This window comes from Megalops cyprinoides, chromosome 23 (genome assembly GCF_013368585.1).
Source record: "Megalops cyprinoides isolate fMegCyp1 chromosome 23, fMegCyp1.pri, whole genome shotgun sequence".
In the NCBI taxonomy this organism is placed as follows: domain Eukaryota; kingdom Metazoa; phylum Chordata; class Actinopteri; order Elopiformes; family Megalopidae; genus Megalops; species Megalops cyprinoides.
Window position 1 is genome coordinate 7,164,463 of NC_050605.1, and position 18,240 is coordinate 7,182,702.

The 18,240-nt window shown below is 45.2% G+C and overlaps 1 protein-coding gene across 4 annotated transcripts in view; it reads right to left on the bottom strand.

Moving 5' to 3' along the window:
• LOC118770145 (voltage-dependent calcium channel subunit alpha-2/delta-1-like) overlaps nt 1-18,240 on the bottom strand; it is a 137,153-nt gene that overhangs the window by 39,837 nt on the left and 79,076 nt on the right. For all 4 annotated transcript variants that reach the window (XM_036517619.1, XM_036517620.1, XM_036517617.1 and 1 more), the window contains exons 7-10: nt 11,910-12,041; nt 9,243-9,312; nt 8,636-8,686; nt 6,798-6,897 (exon numbers count right to left, since the gene is read on the bottom strand). In XM_036517619.1, the coding sequence (XP_036373512.1) occupies nt 6,798-6,897; nt 8,636-8,686; nt 9,243-9,312; nt 11,910-12,041 (353 nt within the window). The remainder of the gene's footprint in view (nt 1-6,797; nt 6,898-8,635; nt 8,687-9,242; nt 9,313-11,909; nt 12,042-18,240) is intronic.

Consider the following 18,240-nt stretch of genomic DNA (forward strand, 5'->3'; position numbering starts at 1 on the left):
ACATGCATGTCCTCTGTGTATTTAAAGACACTGGGTTTATATAGAGTCATTTTTCCCTTTAATTGTGACTGAGGGGAAAATGCACCATCTTTTCGCTCAGCAGCTCATGATTACTGCCCTCCCATCATGCCGTGCTGCGTTCGGACATATCAGCAGGGCTGTCGCTCCAATCAGCGAGCGGCGGAGGAGGAGCTCAGCGAGGTGTGACGGAGTGCACTAAGTCATTAAGGAGTGATGTGGCATGGTGGGGGGGGGGGGGGGGGGGGGGGGGGGGGGCAGCTTTCCTGCTCAGCCATCGGATCCATTTGCCGCCCAAAGTGTGACAGAGGAAACATCCCAGCATCTGCACAGATGGAGCAGATGCCCAAACTGCACACATAGAGGGCTTTGCACGTTGATGATCGAGATATGGCAGCCGTGTGCATATTTCATAACCCCAGTCCTACTGGAAGTACATTAAAGTGCATGGCATAATGTTAAATTAAGAGTATGTGTTACGTGCTACACCAACACAGGGAGAGCAGTACTACTGCACTGGGCATTCTTTGCAGTGATATCCCAACCTCCAAAGGTACCTCTTCCACCTTCACCAGACTGGATATTAGGAATGTAAATGGTCCGATTAAAACTAAACCATCCAATCTCATCCAAGCTAACCACAATGCTTATTTAATTATTTAATTAAAACTCTTAGGTAAACTGATTTTGAGTTTAACGGGATGTGTATGTACATGTTTAGTTTATTTTTATCTCACTGTTTTAATGCCATTCTGAGCTTTGTTCTTCCATTGTTTCAGTGCATCATATTCCTTGCTATACATTATAATGGCTCGGTGCAGTATTTTGTGGCAACACTTTGTTAGAAGTGGTAGGCTCAAAAAACTTTCACTGACTGGGGTGAGTAAAATGGACAGAGGCATATTTTAAAAATTCCTCTCATTCAAATCTCTGCCTTTACATATCAGACCGGGTGCTGCACCTCCTCTAAAGGCCACCTTCATCAATCAATCCCAAAACCGTAACAAAAAAAAAAAAATCTCCCAACACACAAAAATCGAGACAGTCTGACACGCGGCTGTCAAAAAGTAGCCTTTTAAAAGTCATGAAGCCTGCCGTCCCCCCTTCCCTTCCACCCCCCACCCCCAGACCGTTGGCTGACATCTGAAAGCTGAACGTTTATTAACCCTGAAGGAAATTTTCCGTCTTTCCTCTGGAACTGCGAGCCTGACGCCCAGAGGGAGAGGGGCGACCGGACGGGACTCGGGGAACGCCTCGCGGTGAGGGTGAGAGCTGGGAGAGTGAGGCAGCGCTGCTCTTTCAACAGAGCTATTTTAGGGAGGCGGGAGGAGCTGTCAGGCTGTGCGGGATGGAGGCGGTGGGGGGAATTGTGGGAGGCAAGCAGGGGCTCTCTGCGGTGGGTAAGAAAACGGCAGAGCTCCCCCCCCCCAAAAAAAAAAACGTGGGTAGAAATAAACTGCAGTCTCTCGCCGTAAAAGGCCTGTCCTCTCATCCGGGAAAGGCCTGGAGACATGTGGCTCGTATGTACGAACACCCCTACAGGGGACGGAAAACATCCATTTAACCTTTCACGTAAGTTTTTGACCAATATCATAAATAATCATTACCAAACAAAACTCTCACTATTCATATGTTTCTGACTGGGCACACGGCTGTGAGAAAAGCAATCAGCGCCTGGCAACTTTCAGCATGTGGCAACACAGACACAGAGACTCAACCTCTTCTGCAGCGCGCTGAGGAAACACAGGCATTCACACTAGCGCGAGATGCAAATGATCTGTTATTATATCCCCATTCAGCGCTTTTCATACTGTTGGTAACACACTCGACAAATCTTCCTCTTAAGAGGAGGGCTGTCAGCAGTTTCTCGTAAGTGGGGGAAAATTACACATAATTAGGAGTTAGGTCGTGAGGGCTTGATTACGGCTCCCCGATTAAGGGGAATAAGAAAAGAACCGGCGCATGGAGACGGACACAGAGCGCCAAGAGCACAGCCGTGATTTTAAACCTGAGATTAAGCCGGGCTTTGACAGGAAAAACAAGGCAGAGGTCCAAACTCTGGCGAGCTCGGGGGCCTTAGATCTTTCGCGTAATGAATTAGGGTCAGAGATGTTACGGCAAACACGGCGTACTGACACAAGCATTATACCCCCCTGGTTCGCTGTTCTTGGACACGTCCTGAGCACCCGGAGCCCGCGGGTACGACCTAACAGCTAAATGCACTGCGAGTGATCAATATGAGAGGTGAAGGCTCTGTTGCCGTGGGTTGTTAAGTGTTAAGCAATACATGCTTGGTTGCGGTCCAGCGTGCCGCACTCACTGAGTGGGCCCCACGCGTCACCAGAAGGTCAGTGGCGGGATGATGTAATGGGGGCTTGTCCTCCTTAAAATAGACAATGCTACTGCCTCCTATGTCACAGCCATTCTTCCTCTCCGCAACCCCTCACATGCATGTCAGTGGTATTCTTCCAGCTACAGAGCAGAAGCCTTAGCGATAATGACCAACTCAGTGCTCGTAGGCGTGGCCCTCGGTGCTCTACAGACCGTGAGGCTTACATGACTGTCGGGGGAGGGGGGAGGGATTAACCCTTGTGATCCCATTATAAGAGGGTCAATTGCGAAAAGCTGGATCGGATTTCGGGGGGGGGGGGGGGGGGGGGGGGCAGGGTGGGTAGAGGGCGGGGTTAATCTCATCAGGTCCCTGTTTGAACGCACTGCTCGTTTCAGCTGAACTGGGTCACGAAGCTTAGGTGACAAGGTGATGCAACCGAACGCGTTCAGTCCTAGAGTGCCTTCTGCCTACCTGTCACTGGCTTCCCCCCGGGCTTCCCCTGACATGGAGCAGCCCGCTAACCCCATCATCACCCGCGCTCTCCTCTCTGAGGAGTTCCCTCACTGGCGCCCTCTTTGAATCACTTCCAAATATCTCACAGTGTATTTCAAAGAAACAGAGTGGTGGTTCTTTCAGGTGTGTTCCTTTATGTGTTCCACTTCTTGCCACAGTGTCAAAGCTTTATAGTTTCAGATCCGTTTCATGCTTAATTATGAACATATTGATCAGGTAATACCCCTAGGAATATGATTTAAAGTACATTTTGGCTTATTGTACACTGAAGGAATGAATCGTCCCTGTAATCTTCATATCAATACCTTCTACGGTACATGCATGGAAAAGGGTTTTGTGTTTAGCTATTGGCATCCTGTACCGTTCATATGATCTGGGGCTATGGGTTACGAGATGTAAACAATGCATACAGTACGGTATCTGTGACTTCACTGGAGCTACTGATCATTTTCTGTCAGATAGAATTGCAATTACTTTGCCTGCCCACAATGAATTATACATATGGTACACAGCAATGTCTGCTGTAATACCATCTAGGCACAATGGCATTGTAATGGACACAAGCATTGTGCAATGTATGAGATGTGAATATCACAACATGTGGGCATGTCCCACACTGAGCCATAAGATCAGAATCTGAAGGTGACTGGCTACATCTTTATCCCTTCTGATATGAATGATATGGGGTGGCAGTGTAGCATAGTGTTAAGGAGCAGGACCTGTAACCGAAACTGGTTTGATTTCGTGCTGCGGCACTGCTGTTGTACCCTTGGAGGGAGATAACCCAGAATTGTCTGAATAAATATCCAACTGTGTAAATGGGTAACAGGTAAAAAACTTGCAACCTATGTAAGTTGCTTTGGATAAGAGCGTCTGCTAAATGCCAATAATGTAATGTAATGAACATTTATGGACGAACCCTTAGCGTTCATATGTTGCAGCAGCAACCTTGCAAGTGCTTTATTATAATGGTATGTACAAAAGTAAGCTGGACTATGGGCAAATCAAAAATTGATGGAAGAGTTCAAATAAACACCACAAAAAAGTTAATCACCTTTGTTGCTTGGCCCCCTGAAAATGCAATGGCTGAAAAACCTGAATGTTAGCTGCAGTTATTATGGTTATTACAGTGTCCTGAAATATTAATATATTAATATCAGGTTTATGTAACATTAGCAGAGAAAATATTTACACAATGAAAAAAGGCATGATTTGGATAAGGTAAACAACAGAACTGGAAACTGATGAAAGTGCCAAAGCACCTCCTGATAGGAGGAGCCCGTGAGGAGGCGGGATGCTGGGCTGGCAGCCAATGGCTCGCCCCCTCGTGTCACGCACCGTGCCCCTGTTGTATTCGTGGCCACCTGAGTCACGGCCGGACCAACCGCCGCCACATTCCATCTTGATGCTTTCTCTAATGAGCACCAGAAATCCAACCACAGGCCATCTGTTTTTCCTACTCCCTTACTTCAAATGGACTGGCAGGATAATGAGAGCCAGCTCAGTGGGTTTTTACGAAAGATTGGGATGAAATTACATTTCCAAACTAGGGCCTGTCACCTATCGCAACAGCAAAGAGGCCGAATAAACCCGGGCAGTGGGACTGTGGGATACCTGCGCCTGTTAGTGGATGATCACCAACGGAGCAGCTTTTCCCCGCTTCAAATCCCTTTTCTTCAGAAATAAAGCAAACAACAGGCCCAAAAGGAATTAACGAGGAGTGCGGATTGATTAATGGCGCTGGTTATGGTTCAATAAGAGACAAGGTGGCAAACCGATCAGTTCTCCTGCACATAATGAGGGCCCGAATGGGAGGCAGTCCAAATGTCAGCCCAATCTCAGGGCATGTTTTAATGAGTGGGGTCTTATGGGTAAACTCCGTGATGAATGATTTAGTGTCGCGTTCTGACACGAAGCAGAGGAGCTAATAACTCAGGAGGGGCCCAAAAAAAAAAAATCCATCTGTGAAGGAGTTCATGAAGTTGGCCCGCGACAGGTTAATCTCTGGATTCAATTGCTTTCCGATCAGACGCTGTTGCAAGAGAAGAGAAACCTTGTTCCACTGGCCAGCATGGTCAGTCAAGAAAAACTGGTCTAACTGCCTGGGTTAAAACTGTGAAGCAGATCAAACCCAATTTGGGAAATGGCCACTCTCCTTTAGACACCATCTTCAAAATGGGACCACAGAGTCAACGGGTTGACGACTGTAACCGATTGGTCAGGTTTGACTGGGTCAAGTCTCCTCGCTCTGACCTCTGCTGCCACACTCTGCTGTCAATCACTCCTCTGTCTGCATGCGTTTTAACGAGACAGCTGCTGCCATCCCTCTACAGTCTGAAACACAAGTCTCACCACACAATCATAAATTCCCCTGAGTCCCTGAGCTCCTACAGTAGGCTAGGTCCCTAAATCTCATCCTGCTAGGATTGGATTGCAAGGCCCGATCACCCTACTCTAACTGCTATCTGGGCACCTAACACGATTAAAGAGGGTGATTGCAGCATTGCTCACCAGTCTAACTGCCACGGGAAGACAGCAGATCAATTTTCACTCCCTCTGCTCTTTCCCTCTGGACAAAAACAGGCCACCCCACAAACTTTCACAAGACTTTGGGACTAGACTGAAAGACTTCAAATGCTGGATGACCTCAACGTGTTGCCTTTAGAAATCGTGATTCAATTATTGGAGCCCTGCGCATTAAGTGCATGTGAAGTCAGTGGTTTCACCTGACGCTCTGATGTTGGCACGTGGCCACCAATACACTTAGCTAACGCAAGCTAATTTCATTACTGGGCTTGGACTGATTTGAAAATGAGCTCATATCATCAACGAAATTGAAAGACAAAAAAAAAAAAAACATACTGCTGTCTTAAAACTTATTTGTAGATTTTGCTCCATAGGTGAGGTGCACCCTTGAAAAAAATCTGTCCTTGAGTTAAAAGTTTCTACTTGAAACAGTATGTTCAAAATGGATGAGTAACAGAAAATGGCTGGCATCAATTGAGGCTCGATTTTGGGTTATTGGACCCAACTAAAAAATAATCTGAGGGCCTCTTACAGAAATTTGGAGCAATAAAGTATGATGGATTGCGATTTCCCAGGTCCCTCCGCCAAGCCCTGGGGACTCCGTTCAGAGATAGAGTTTTCAATTCGCTTCACAAGATGGGATGGTGGCGATTTCATTAAACCCCTGTTTGAAACGGAGGAACTCAAGTCAAATCCATATTTCATTACCTCTCACCTGTCTTGCCTCTGCAGAAACACAGGGCCATATCAGTCGGCGACAGACGTCTCCGTATTTAGGTCCCGTATGGCAGACGCCACACGTACCATATGAACCAGACACTGAACGTGTGCAATTTCATCCCTGATCTACTGGAACTTGTGCATTAAATAGAAATACTGCATGCTGTGCTGGGTTTGACTTGGGGGTAGAACTGTGATCATCGTGTGAAATTATGGGGAAGTTGCAAGTGGGAGATTTAAAAGATATAAAAATTTCTGCTACCCAGATTCCTCTGTACTTGATTAAAAAATTATTTTGTCCAGACCACAGTCAGAATTAAAAAAAATTATTTTGTCCAGACCACAGTCAGAATTCTTCATAAGATTCAGAAATATTTTAGCAACTGCAGATTCAAGGAGTAAAAATGCTACACACAACCAATGGTGCGAAACAAGAATTAAAACATAATTCAATGATAATAATACAAAAATAAGTAAAACGTTTTTACTATCATCTGCAATACAGCAAGAAATGCCCCGTATCGCTCATGCCAAACTATCAAAGTGTCAAATTGTGAAAGCCTTACTCTATACTCTCTACTCTATGGGCAGTCATTTTCCTAAATGTGAACAGAAACTCAGGGATTCAAGTGTGCTTGATCTTGCTTGACATCGCTTCATTAGGCAGAGGTAACGAGCACATACTCACAGAAACTACATTCACATAGTCGTCGTCAGACAGGGTCTCGAGCATCTCGTTGACGGAGGTCCTGATCAGTTTGAGGGTCAGGCCGGAGACACTGCCACTCCTGTTGTGCACAAGGGCAAGGATGACAGTCACTCAAATATCGCAAATATCACGTATTGTTTCACAGATATGCTTATATAAAATACTGCATTAAATTATCCTCTTCCTGTTGTAGAGCGTATTTAATTTCAAACGGCAATTAGGAGGGGGACGATAATGAGAAGAAGATTCAACGCCTAAACACAGCCCTGCTCTGATTAATTGTTTCATCGACGTAGCTGTTGAAGCCGGTAAAACTGAGGTACAAAATCGCTAATTAACATCACAGCCATGCTGCGAGGCCTTGGATGTAAAGCTGAAAGGAGAAGTTGCACAGACCTATCGCAGAACCAACCGACATGTAAGAGAGAGAGAGAGAGAGAGAGAGAGAGAGACACACACACACACACACTTCGGCACTCTGATCTTTTAAGTTTTATAACACCATTTTGATAGCTTCAATGGAGTACACGTTCAAAGGATATTTCTCTCTCGGAACATAAAGAGCCCTGTCCAGGCGCTTGGATGTGCTAAAAAGGTTATGAAATTTTGACATTGGCAAACAGCGGATTCTATATATAGCCCTTGCTCACTGCCAATTAAAACATGTTAAAAAGTTAAAAAGTTTTCATATTCTGCCACGGGAGAGACAGAGCTCCAGCTTTTATGTATAATAGGCCATCAATCAAGACTACCAATTATCTATAAAACGTTAAGTTAAGAGGCAGGCATTGATTTTCATCTTTATTGTCCTCGTTTTGCCTTGGCAGGCCTCCACAGCTCCAATCTCATCCCCCCGTTTAATCAGACAGCGGTCTGTCGTACCTCACGGCTCGGTGACGGAGCGGGCGACACTTTCGCTCTGAGCAAACCCCACTCCCTGCCGCGAGAAAAGCACACGGGACGGCAAATGGAGCATCCCACCGACACAACGATGACTTCACGCGCTCCAATTTACAAGCGGGAGCAGCCAGGCGAGCAGTCCAATTTACAATACCTGGGTGCTGGCCGTCACAGCTAGTTGTTTGCACCAACATACCCTTTCACCTAATGCTCATATCACATTGCCTCTACACATTTATGTTGGTAAGGAGTGTAACCATTTTTAAAAGGGGCATCTGCAACATAAATATGAAATAGTGATGTAATGGCCTTCTCAGATATATAGCACACTCTAATATGTCCACTCTAATCATTTTAAGAGAGTGACACAGTATCTATCCAGGACTGCATTTAGAGGCAGTGACTTCCTCCGGGCTAGAGACAACAGGAAGTCAGAATTTCATTATGTGCTAGAGGTGAAGAGAATAAGCTGTCCAGCAAGAACTGACAGCAGACAGCGAATGCAGCAAACAAATGCCACCTCTTTAATAGCTCTGCAAAAGAGGTCATCTACGAACAAGTTGCGGTCACTTTTTTTTTTTTTTTTTTTTTTTTTTAACAATTTAGTGATTACAGAAAGGGTCTCAGGAACAATATCTATCAGAGCGCTTCACTGGAATCTGTGGGTGGTTCCATTTTACTGGGCGCAATACACAAAGAGACTTGGGAATTGGTACAATGGAAACAGTGACACGTATAGTCTACTATCTTTGATTTCTTAATCATTCTATTACTCATAGTGTTTAAACCCACAGCTCCAGCTCATTGAAATTCAGTTCAGTCCAAGGCGGGACAGTGATGATGCTTTTCCCCTATGGTCTCCCCTGAATAAAAGATCAGAGTCCACAATTTCAGAGAAATTACTGAAAGTTACTCACGCGTCCACAAGAATCAGCATGTCCTTTGGTGAAGCAGCCCCCTGGATGTACCTGAGAACACAGAAATCACATGATCAGAAAACATTTTTCAATTTTCTGGAAAAAAGCCATTACAAAGACTAACACGGCGATGTATAAAGCTTTCACTTAAAAGTGGCAGCTATGTAGACAATCTGTATAGTTTACTAAACTACATTACTAAACTGTGTGACGTACAATATATACTGTCCTATACTGTTTAACTTGTTAGTCTGTGTAACATACAGTGTTACAAAGGGCCTATCATGTAACTATAATATAATATAATTCATTATACTGCATTACTCTCATTACTATATGTGTTATATTGCCGTGTTGCTATGGGTGCATAAATGTTGCATGATCTATAGACTGCTGTACGAGGCGTCTGCTGTGTCTGAGCGTAATCAATCAGGCCCCTGTTGTGCATGTTTTTCCAGTCATTTCTGAATATATGGAGCATTACGCACAGCCTCATCGAGGGCAGATGTAATGTCCAAAGGGGCCTCATTAGGATGAATATTGAATCGCCGGGGTTAACTGTGCACCACACATCCCAATGAACCAAGATGAGGCCAATGTTTCTTACCATGGCCGCCGCCGGACGTCGTACAGATCGATCTTGCTGGGCGTCTTGCTCGTGTCCACCCACGGGGAGGCTGCAATCGAAGGGAGCAAGCCGTCAGCTTTGCGCGGTCAACTTTTCGACGTCGGTTGCTTTATTTGCACAGTGTACCCCTGGCCCATGGGCTCATTATAATGCTGATGTATTGGTCCCTCTTTTGTAGGGAGTATACCAGAGCTTCATTTCAAAGGAAAAAAAAATTGTGGTGAACGATACACTTATTGCTCTTGGATTTCTTTCATTTAAAATTAATTGGTGATAAAACCCATGTTTTGGGGCGAATGAAACCTGACACCATTTCAAAAATATACCCATATACACAGACTGTACTGCAGGCTGCATTCTCAATGATCATGCAATTATGTATTTAATAACTGGCGGGATAGTAGCATAGCCATTAGGGAACAAGGCTCGTAAACTAGAAGGTAGCAGGTCTGGATCACAGGGGGGTTCTGCTTGTACCCTTGAGCAATATACTGAATCTAATCTTTTTTAGTAAACATCCTGCTGTGTACATCATTGATGTATCAAAAACATAGCTGACATAAGGAAATCAGTGTTTTGAATGAAATAAGGCATACTTTTCAACAATGGAGGTAATTCAGTTCCAAGCCCCAGCAAGCTTGCCGTTTGCACCTCTTTATTTCCTAACAGCCTCTGTATTGTGGATCCCCACTAAACGTGGGGAGAATTAATCCAGAAGTGTGTGCGTTTCAGTGGGGCAGATGAGAGAGAGTGGTGCAGCTGTGGATGACAGTGTCTCTGCGTGTTCCCCCTTCCTTGTGTAGTGAGGAAGGGAGGATACAGAGAGAGGCTCCACGTTTAGATCTCTGTGAGCTCTCAGATAAATACTGACTGCCAGTGTGCTACGTTGCTGCCCTCAGGGCTCTGGGTGGGTCGGGGGTGGAGTACTCATTTGGAGCCCTCCTACCCGACTGACAGAAAGCCACAGCAACCCCCTCACTACTACACATGGGGTGTGCTTTGTGTAGTGACTGACACCTGTCAGACCCTGTGTAAGCGGAGCTGAAGAACATGACAACTCTGTCTCCACCCATCACTCTCATTGCTATAGTGGGAGGCATGTCCATTACAGTGATGAATCCATGATCTTGATCGGCACCTGCTAGACTCTTACTGTCTGAGAGAGGTGTGACATTATCAGAAATTACTTGCCGTTAAGCCCCGTCTGTGATTTTTCAGGGGAAGACACTTAAAAGCGCCACACCAGACATTTTCCCCTGTTTCTGATTCATTCTGACACTTAGATGACTCATTGTACACATTCGTTTTCCCATGCTTGGAGGTCATTTCAAAGATTGCTTTTTGTCACATAATTCAGGCAGACAAAACTTTCACATTTCCACAATTAATCGCAGTATCGACATTTCAGGTGCCCCTCCGCTGAGCATTATCAATGAAAAATGCCTCAGCCCACAAGCTCAGCCAACAAAGCTTTCTAAAAACACTTTTCGTTAACTTTTTGTGGATTGGACTGTCCACTGTGTACACAATGTTCTTACCGAACAATGTCATAGTGTCTCTCCAAAGTGGCTGCACTTTTGGGATGATGCGATGACTTGGGTCGTGCATCTGCAAAGGGGGGCTGGCACTGTGCCAATGTGCCATTTACATTTTGGCTGCTTGTCAGATGCTCTTATCAAGAGCAACTTACATTTACAATTTTAAAATTCCTACAATTTTTATTAGAGATTACAATTCTTACACGGTATCCACTTATACAGCTAGATATTTACTAAGCTAATTTTGGGTTAAGTACTTTGCACAAAGGTAGAGCAGCAGTGTCCCCCTGAGGAACCTTTGGGTTAAGAGCCCTGCTCCTTACCACTATACCACATTTATGGGATGGGAGTGTTCCTACTGTGGATACCATAGTACAGCTACACTCAGTTAAATATAAATCATGTTATTTCTACATTGCCTTAGGTAGTTACATCTGCAGTGATGGCACTTTATCATGGTGTCTTTGTTCTTATTGGGCAATTTAAGGAGGGAATGCATGCTATTGCCTTTGAAATTGCTACATTTGCCAATTAGAGATGCCATTATTCAATTTGTAGGAACTCTTGTGGCAGAGAAGCCCTGGCTTTATTATCAAAACTGTGTGGTGTAGTGATGAGTTGCCAACATCCCTTGGGCAAGGTACTTAACCCGGATTTCCTCAGTAAATATACAGCTATACAAATGGGAAACATGTCGAAATTGCAAGCTGTGCAAGTCTCTCTGGATAAGAGCATCTGTGAAGCGAACGTAAGGTAATGTAACAACTAATGGTGCCACAGCAGTGGCCTGGCACATCTCAGAGGGGACTTCAAACTCATGCTACAGCTTCAGCACTGCACACCATGTATTTATAAACTCACTTAAACAAGATCTCACTACTTCACACAACAGTTGCACAATTCAATATCCAAATGTGTAGCCTTGATGTTAGACCGCACCTACCATGCAAAGAGACCTGATATATTATTCATGATCAGCTCATCTGCTACTGTCAGGCTGACCTGCCACACCCATTATGCAAATGTAACTGATGTGTTATTCATGAGCAAGCCACCTTTGCAGTGCTCCTATGCTTAGCCGTGCCTTCTGTGCAAATGAGCGGCTCACCTGGATAGTACCGGGCCAGCCCAGTGGCACTACCAAACACCTGCCACAGAAGTGTTGGGTCTTCCTCCCTGTTCTTCTTAAAGACGTCCTCCAGGGCCTTGGTCCAACTCAGCTCATTCAGAATGATGGTTGCTGGAAAAGACAGAGGTTGGCGCACAGGGGATGAGACGAAGATTAACTAGAAGGAGATTTTGAGTGTGCAACACACTGTCAGGACACATCCCTGGTCCCAAAGTTGTCTAAAAATAACCTATATGCATCAAAATCTCAACTGTTACAGTAAGCCTACTGCATGAGAAGCATTGCAAGTGACCTCATCAAATCCTATGGCAAGTATGTGTGGACCAATGTCACACTATCTTTGTAATGAGCTGCAGGTATTACCTTAAGAGAATGTAGAAAGCATTATTATTGTAATATCTAGCTATGGTTATTTAAATAAATCCCTTCCTCTGGAATGTAGAATACTAAACAGAGGCTGATTATCTGCTTGCTCTGTGGACTTCAGCACAGAACAGATTCCCCATCTTTAATTACGCCGACAGATTTCAAAGACCTGGAACAGAAACCCAATTTGTTTCTGGAATTAATAGCAGCTTTGGTTGCAATACAATTTCCTCACTAAGACCCGGCAGCTCTTTTGTTTTGTTTTTTGGATACCTGGGCGGTCACACGTGTCCAACCTCCCCCGCATCCAGCCTTGACCAGAATAAAAAAAAAATGATGGCAGAAACTTCAAGGACAGAGCGTGCCGAGGGCTGGTGTATATCAAATATTGGGCTCGAGCCAAAGTCCATTCTGATTCCAGCTACAGCTCATAAATGGGCCTCATATTAACATGAAGACATTTTTTGATGATGAAAAGTTAATTTGGACTGACTGTTCACAGAGAAGTACAACATTTTATATATCTACCCAACTATCTGCATGAGCTACAAAAAACAAAACAAAACAGGTTTATGAGTTTAGTTTATGAGATGAAAACCTCAATCCCTATTAGTGTGGTTTCACTTGAAATTGTAAGCTCATTTATTTGCTCCACTCTAAGAACAAGACATGTTTTTCATTGAGTTGACATCCTTCCACTAGCACCAAAGCCCAGATAAGCTGATATTTCAATTTCAGTTTCTGACCAACACTGGCCAGTTCTAGAAGGATGCTTATAAAGCTATTCATGGGACCTTGTAGAGTCTACATTTTGACATAAAGGGTCTGATCTGATTTTTTGAGCATCCCTCAATGGGGACATCCAGAGCACCAATCAAAATGCGAAGTCACTGGGTGACCTTTGTCTGGGGCAGGGGCAAATCCATTGTTATTCCAGACGTGACAGTCAGGAGCAGGAAATGTCGTTTCCTTTCCGCGAGGGGCAGTGACATCAATCTGACCTCATCACACTTCAGTGAGCAGAGCACCCCGCTTCCTTTGGTCCATCCTGAAAAACCTTAACTTCACACCTGATTAAATTTCAAACCGGGCAGGGGAAATCAATGGAAAATTCCACTATCCACCCACCCCCACCCCCTCCCACTCACTTTGAATAATGCAGAAGGAAACGCATGTCGCGTGATTTATACATCGCGTCACTTTTATGGCTGGGGCTGGGCGTACGTCTTTATTCCAACGGCCCTCGTTTCTGGAATAAAACAGCACTGCATCTGCATGACCCACTCGGATTCATCAAACAGCCACAAGGGCCAATGATGGCCTAAATTAATACCGAGCGCTGACTGTACAGTAAAACAAGAACATGAGACATATATGTTTAAGTGTAGTTTAAAGTGCTCCTCCATCCCTGGCTGAACCCGGCGATAAACATAATTTAAGGCGCCTTTCCAAGCCGAGCAGCCGCAGACAGCCTTCCAGCGTAAATGCTCGGCTTGATTTACACGCCGCCGGTGAGCCGTTATTCGACTCTCTTTGCCCCTGGAATGCCATCACCACGCATTTGACAGACAGCTCCCCAGGTCACAGCCCCACATTTCCCCAGGAAAACACCGTAAAAACATGACGGTGTTTTGACATCCATCGTGTTTCGGCATGGTGAACGGAGGTCGGGAGGGGCATGGCCTCTCTCGACCCCAGGGCGACCTTTTTGGGGCTATAAATAGGTGTCTCGGTGGGGGGGTTGCGGGGGAGGTCTGTGGGCTTGTCGCGGTGGGGTCAGACACTGACACTGTGCAGGAGCCGCGCAGGCATGTGGCGCTGCCACGGGTCACCGGCGTTCAGTCGACCTACAGGAGTCTCGGATCACACTGACAGATAGATTACAATGCCACAGCGGTAGGCCGTGCCTCTGCCTCGAGCACTCGCTAATTACTACAGCTTTAGCATAATCGCCGCACTGGACGCAGGTCCTGCAGGGTCCTCCCACCTGGGATTACCTGACACCTGCAGCTCTGCAAACTCAGCTTTCCTTACGGCCTAGTTTCACCCGCCACGCCCTGGTATCTGATGACACAGTCGGCGGTCTCCCTGCTTGCGCTGCCACTCTACATGAATGACTGACTTCAAAGACCAAAAATGTCCAGCAGTCTGTTCTCCATCCCAGTTTACTTTGATAAATTCATAATCTTATCTTTTTTTACCCGAGCGCAGGTGGCTCAGCGAAACGCTCGCCGAATTGCCAAACATACGGGGAAAATGGAAAAACTGAGGCCATCCTTCAGACGCGGGGATTTGACCGATGCATTTTAAATCCAATTTTGTGGAAATGGCAGCCTTATCCTGAAGGAAATTACATAAAAATGCCCGCGTGTCAAACGTCTGGTGACTCATAACCCGAAGAAGCTTCATTATTATTTCTCATCCCGTCATAGTTTATGAACAGCAATGCTGCACTCCGCCGACCGCACGCATTTTTCTTCATGTCATATTTAGCAGATTTTAGCAGCGGATACATTTTTCATTCTCTTAAAAGTACCCAGCCCTGTGTCACTGCTACAGGTTGATGAACCCGTGCAGACAGACCGCTTTCAGTGGATGAGCACTATGGCAAGATTGCGGGGCTGAACAACCCATATAAATTCATGAGACCAATATATTATTGATCTTTTTCCATGTTCTCCGTGCTATCCAGAGGCCATCCGAAATGATTTTGGCTGTAACGTGTCTGCTGTTAATAAGCCAGACGCAACTTTGCTGGGTCTGGGCTCCTTTCATGTTTTGAGTCCAAAACCTTGACAGCTTCACAGATGCAAAACAAGAACGGGCCGAACTGCTGGATTCAATCCAATCTGCTGCTCAGCTCAAAGGACGCTCTCTTCCAACGGCTCGAAAAATCCAGAGACGTCCAATCGAGATGCGCCGCCCTCGAACGGGGTGTGCCGCTAAATTTTTCAAAAAATAGGTCAAGATAACAGTGCTCCGCTCTGGGAGGGAAGCCGGTTTGGCTTGACGGAGGATTTCACCGCCAGTGACCTGCATGTGGAGCCCCTTCTGCATTCTGTTTCATCTTGACCAGCTGTGAATGGTGACTCAGTGTCCTATGACAAAATGAAGTAGCAGTCGCCGATAAAACTGCAGGGCCACCCCCGCCCCCCAACGGAAAAAAAAAAAAACCCTCTCTCTCTTGCATAGAATTACCTCAGCCCCATCTCCCGAGACCCTCTTAAATCTCATGTCTGTCTGGCTGCGTTACATCAAACCTCACTTTCGCGAGTCATACGTCCTTCAGTCCGGACCGACGCGGCCACCGAGGGGAAGCGGTGACATCATCGTGCTCTGTTCTCTGTCCTCCGGATTATCAGATGTGAGCATTTGGGGGGCTAGTCTTGATGAGTTGAAACTGCATTTGTATGTTATCGTTGCTCCATTTAACTGTTCTGTTTCCGTAAACTCGTACGTGAATGTACCACCTCTTATCAGAAACCACCATAATGAAATGGAATAGCTTAGATAGTAAGAATGCATCAATGGGTTCTGAAGGTCATTGACTGATGGTGTTGATTCTATGTTTCATTTCCTCCTCTAAGCGGTCAGTCACTTAACACAAGCTTGCTCAACACTGTCTTTCAGTATGTTTAAGTCATCTACATATGAAAGAACAATTTTTGAATATATTTTGATCCCTTAAATATCAAAACAGCCAACTCTAAAATGCACAGTATTACTTGACATATGTCCTGTGTTTCCTGTGTGAATCTAAATCATTATTGATTTGATTTCCTCCCATAACTGCCTACATTTGTTTTTATGTACTGCCACTTCAGCAGCAAATATAAGCATGAGTGGGGATTCAGAATTATAAGGGCTGCTTTTAGTGTATACAGTGCATACTCAGTTGAAATGCAATATACTAATGCAGATCTCTAGAAAAATGTGTAGCTTATGTAGTTATCTAACATGCTATGTAACTGGAGCTTGAAACTTTACTTTTTTTCTTGAAAAGTCATAAAATACTGTAAAAGTAAACCCTTGGAAACTTTACCTGCATATACCAAGATCTCCCATGTACTCTAATATAATATAATATATTATACCAAGATGTCTTTTTCAAAACCAGATTTAGAAATTTTTCTGAAATACCCCACCAAGCATTTTCCCTGGGTTTCACTTTCTCAAAGAACAATCCAAGATGGCCACCGTAGGCAGCTTCCTTTCCCTCTGCGGGGCCACAGGCTCTGTGAGCTTCCTCACCTTGGGCCAGAGACGGCCTCCTCCCAGCTTCCGCCACAGCCTCCAGGTGGGATTTCATTTCCTAAAGTGGCGGGAGAGGGAGGGAGCGGAGGGGTTTGGCGGAGCGAAGCCGACACCCTCCGCTGCTCCTCAGTAAACAATCAGATCACATCTCCGTTTCGGGATGCCCTCCCCTCTTCTCCCTGCCCCCGCACTGCGGACATGACACGCTAATTGGATGCCTTCTCCCACAGCCATTCAGAGCTCAGACACCGTGAAAGTAACCCAAGAGCAGCAGCGGCCGTCCGGCCCACTCTTCTCATTCGCCACAGAGTGGAAGGCCGCTATGATCTACTGTCATAGCAGCACTCAGGGTGACATAGCACCAGCTGGAGCCAAGGAAGTGGCGCCATTCATCACCAGGGATGGCGCCGTTGAGGGAGAGGCGCTAATGAATGGTAATATTGCCCTTTTAGCTCGGTATTAGGCTCTACGACCACATCACATCACTGCGATGCTGGCACTGGCACTCTTAATGGTCCACACCAGTTTTAAGACACCCGTAACTGTTTATAGCTGTAAAAGTTTAAGGTTTACTTTACAACAATGCATGGCATGTTCTGTAGCGTCTAAATTTTGGAGTGAATGTTTATTTATTATTGCCTTTTTTATTGGCGCAGTGGACACCCTCAGACTTGCTGACAGTTTACAAAGCCCTTGTAAACAGCAAGCATTATCAAAATGCAGTTATCTAGAGACAAGCTGAAGTTGAAGTAGTCAAGCTGAAGCGGGCTCATATCTACACATTAAAACAACTTGTTTGGCAATCACTGATAATAACTTGCATCACAAGATATAATATACAGCGTTAATGTTTGTTGTGCCATCTCTTAATGGCCGTACTGAAACAGGATCTGTCTGACCTCTCATCCCAAAGACGGCACCTCCCACAGCACAGTGTACCCATCACATCCATGGGAACTGCTTTTGTTTGACCCATGGGGCCAACTGCCACCCTAGTGTCTGACATCCTCATGTCCAGCACTGACATTATCTTGGGAGGCCTCCCCATTTCAGCCACCAGGCAGGAGAGGGCTGCGAGGACTGACTGGAACGAGGTGGTGTCTGATGTTAAAGCCATTTTAAAACTTCTCAGTCAGCACAAAACTAGTTCATCACAATTACTTTGGGTTAAATACACGTCCCTCATCCTTGTTTTATTTTACGGACCCTTGCCTCCATTGCGTTTCACTCCGTTTATGTCATTTGCTCCATTGCCAGCCTCCGCGCATGTTTATGGAAAAGTGTACTTCCATTCACATTATTCATTGCCGTGCGACAGAGAAGTTAGCCATAGCTTCATTATTCAGAGAGTTATAACATTTAATACAAATATGTTAAGTACAAAATGTAACATTTGCTGTCCACACAATACTGAGACTCCAAAAGCTCTCGCAATTTCTAACGATCCAAATACCTTAGATGCAACTTGTACTGCATTTAGCGTAAGATGCACTCAGATGTTTCCACAATGCCTTTTAACGCGTTAAGAACCACGCCAGGTGACACTCTTGATAAATATTTAAACCGGTTAAACCGCGGTCTTGTTTCCATCCCATTAAACATTAATTAGAACCTTTCAGTTACACAGTTACAGCACTTTTTCTCCTTGATTATATATTGGATTAATAACGACTCGCTGAGATCTCGGGTT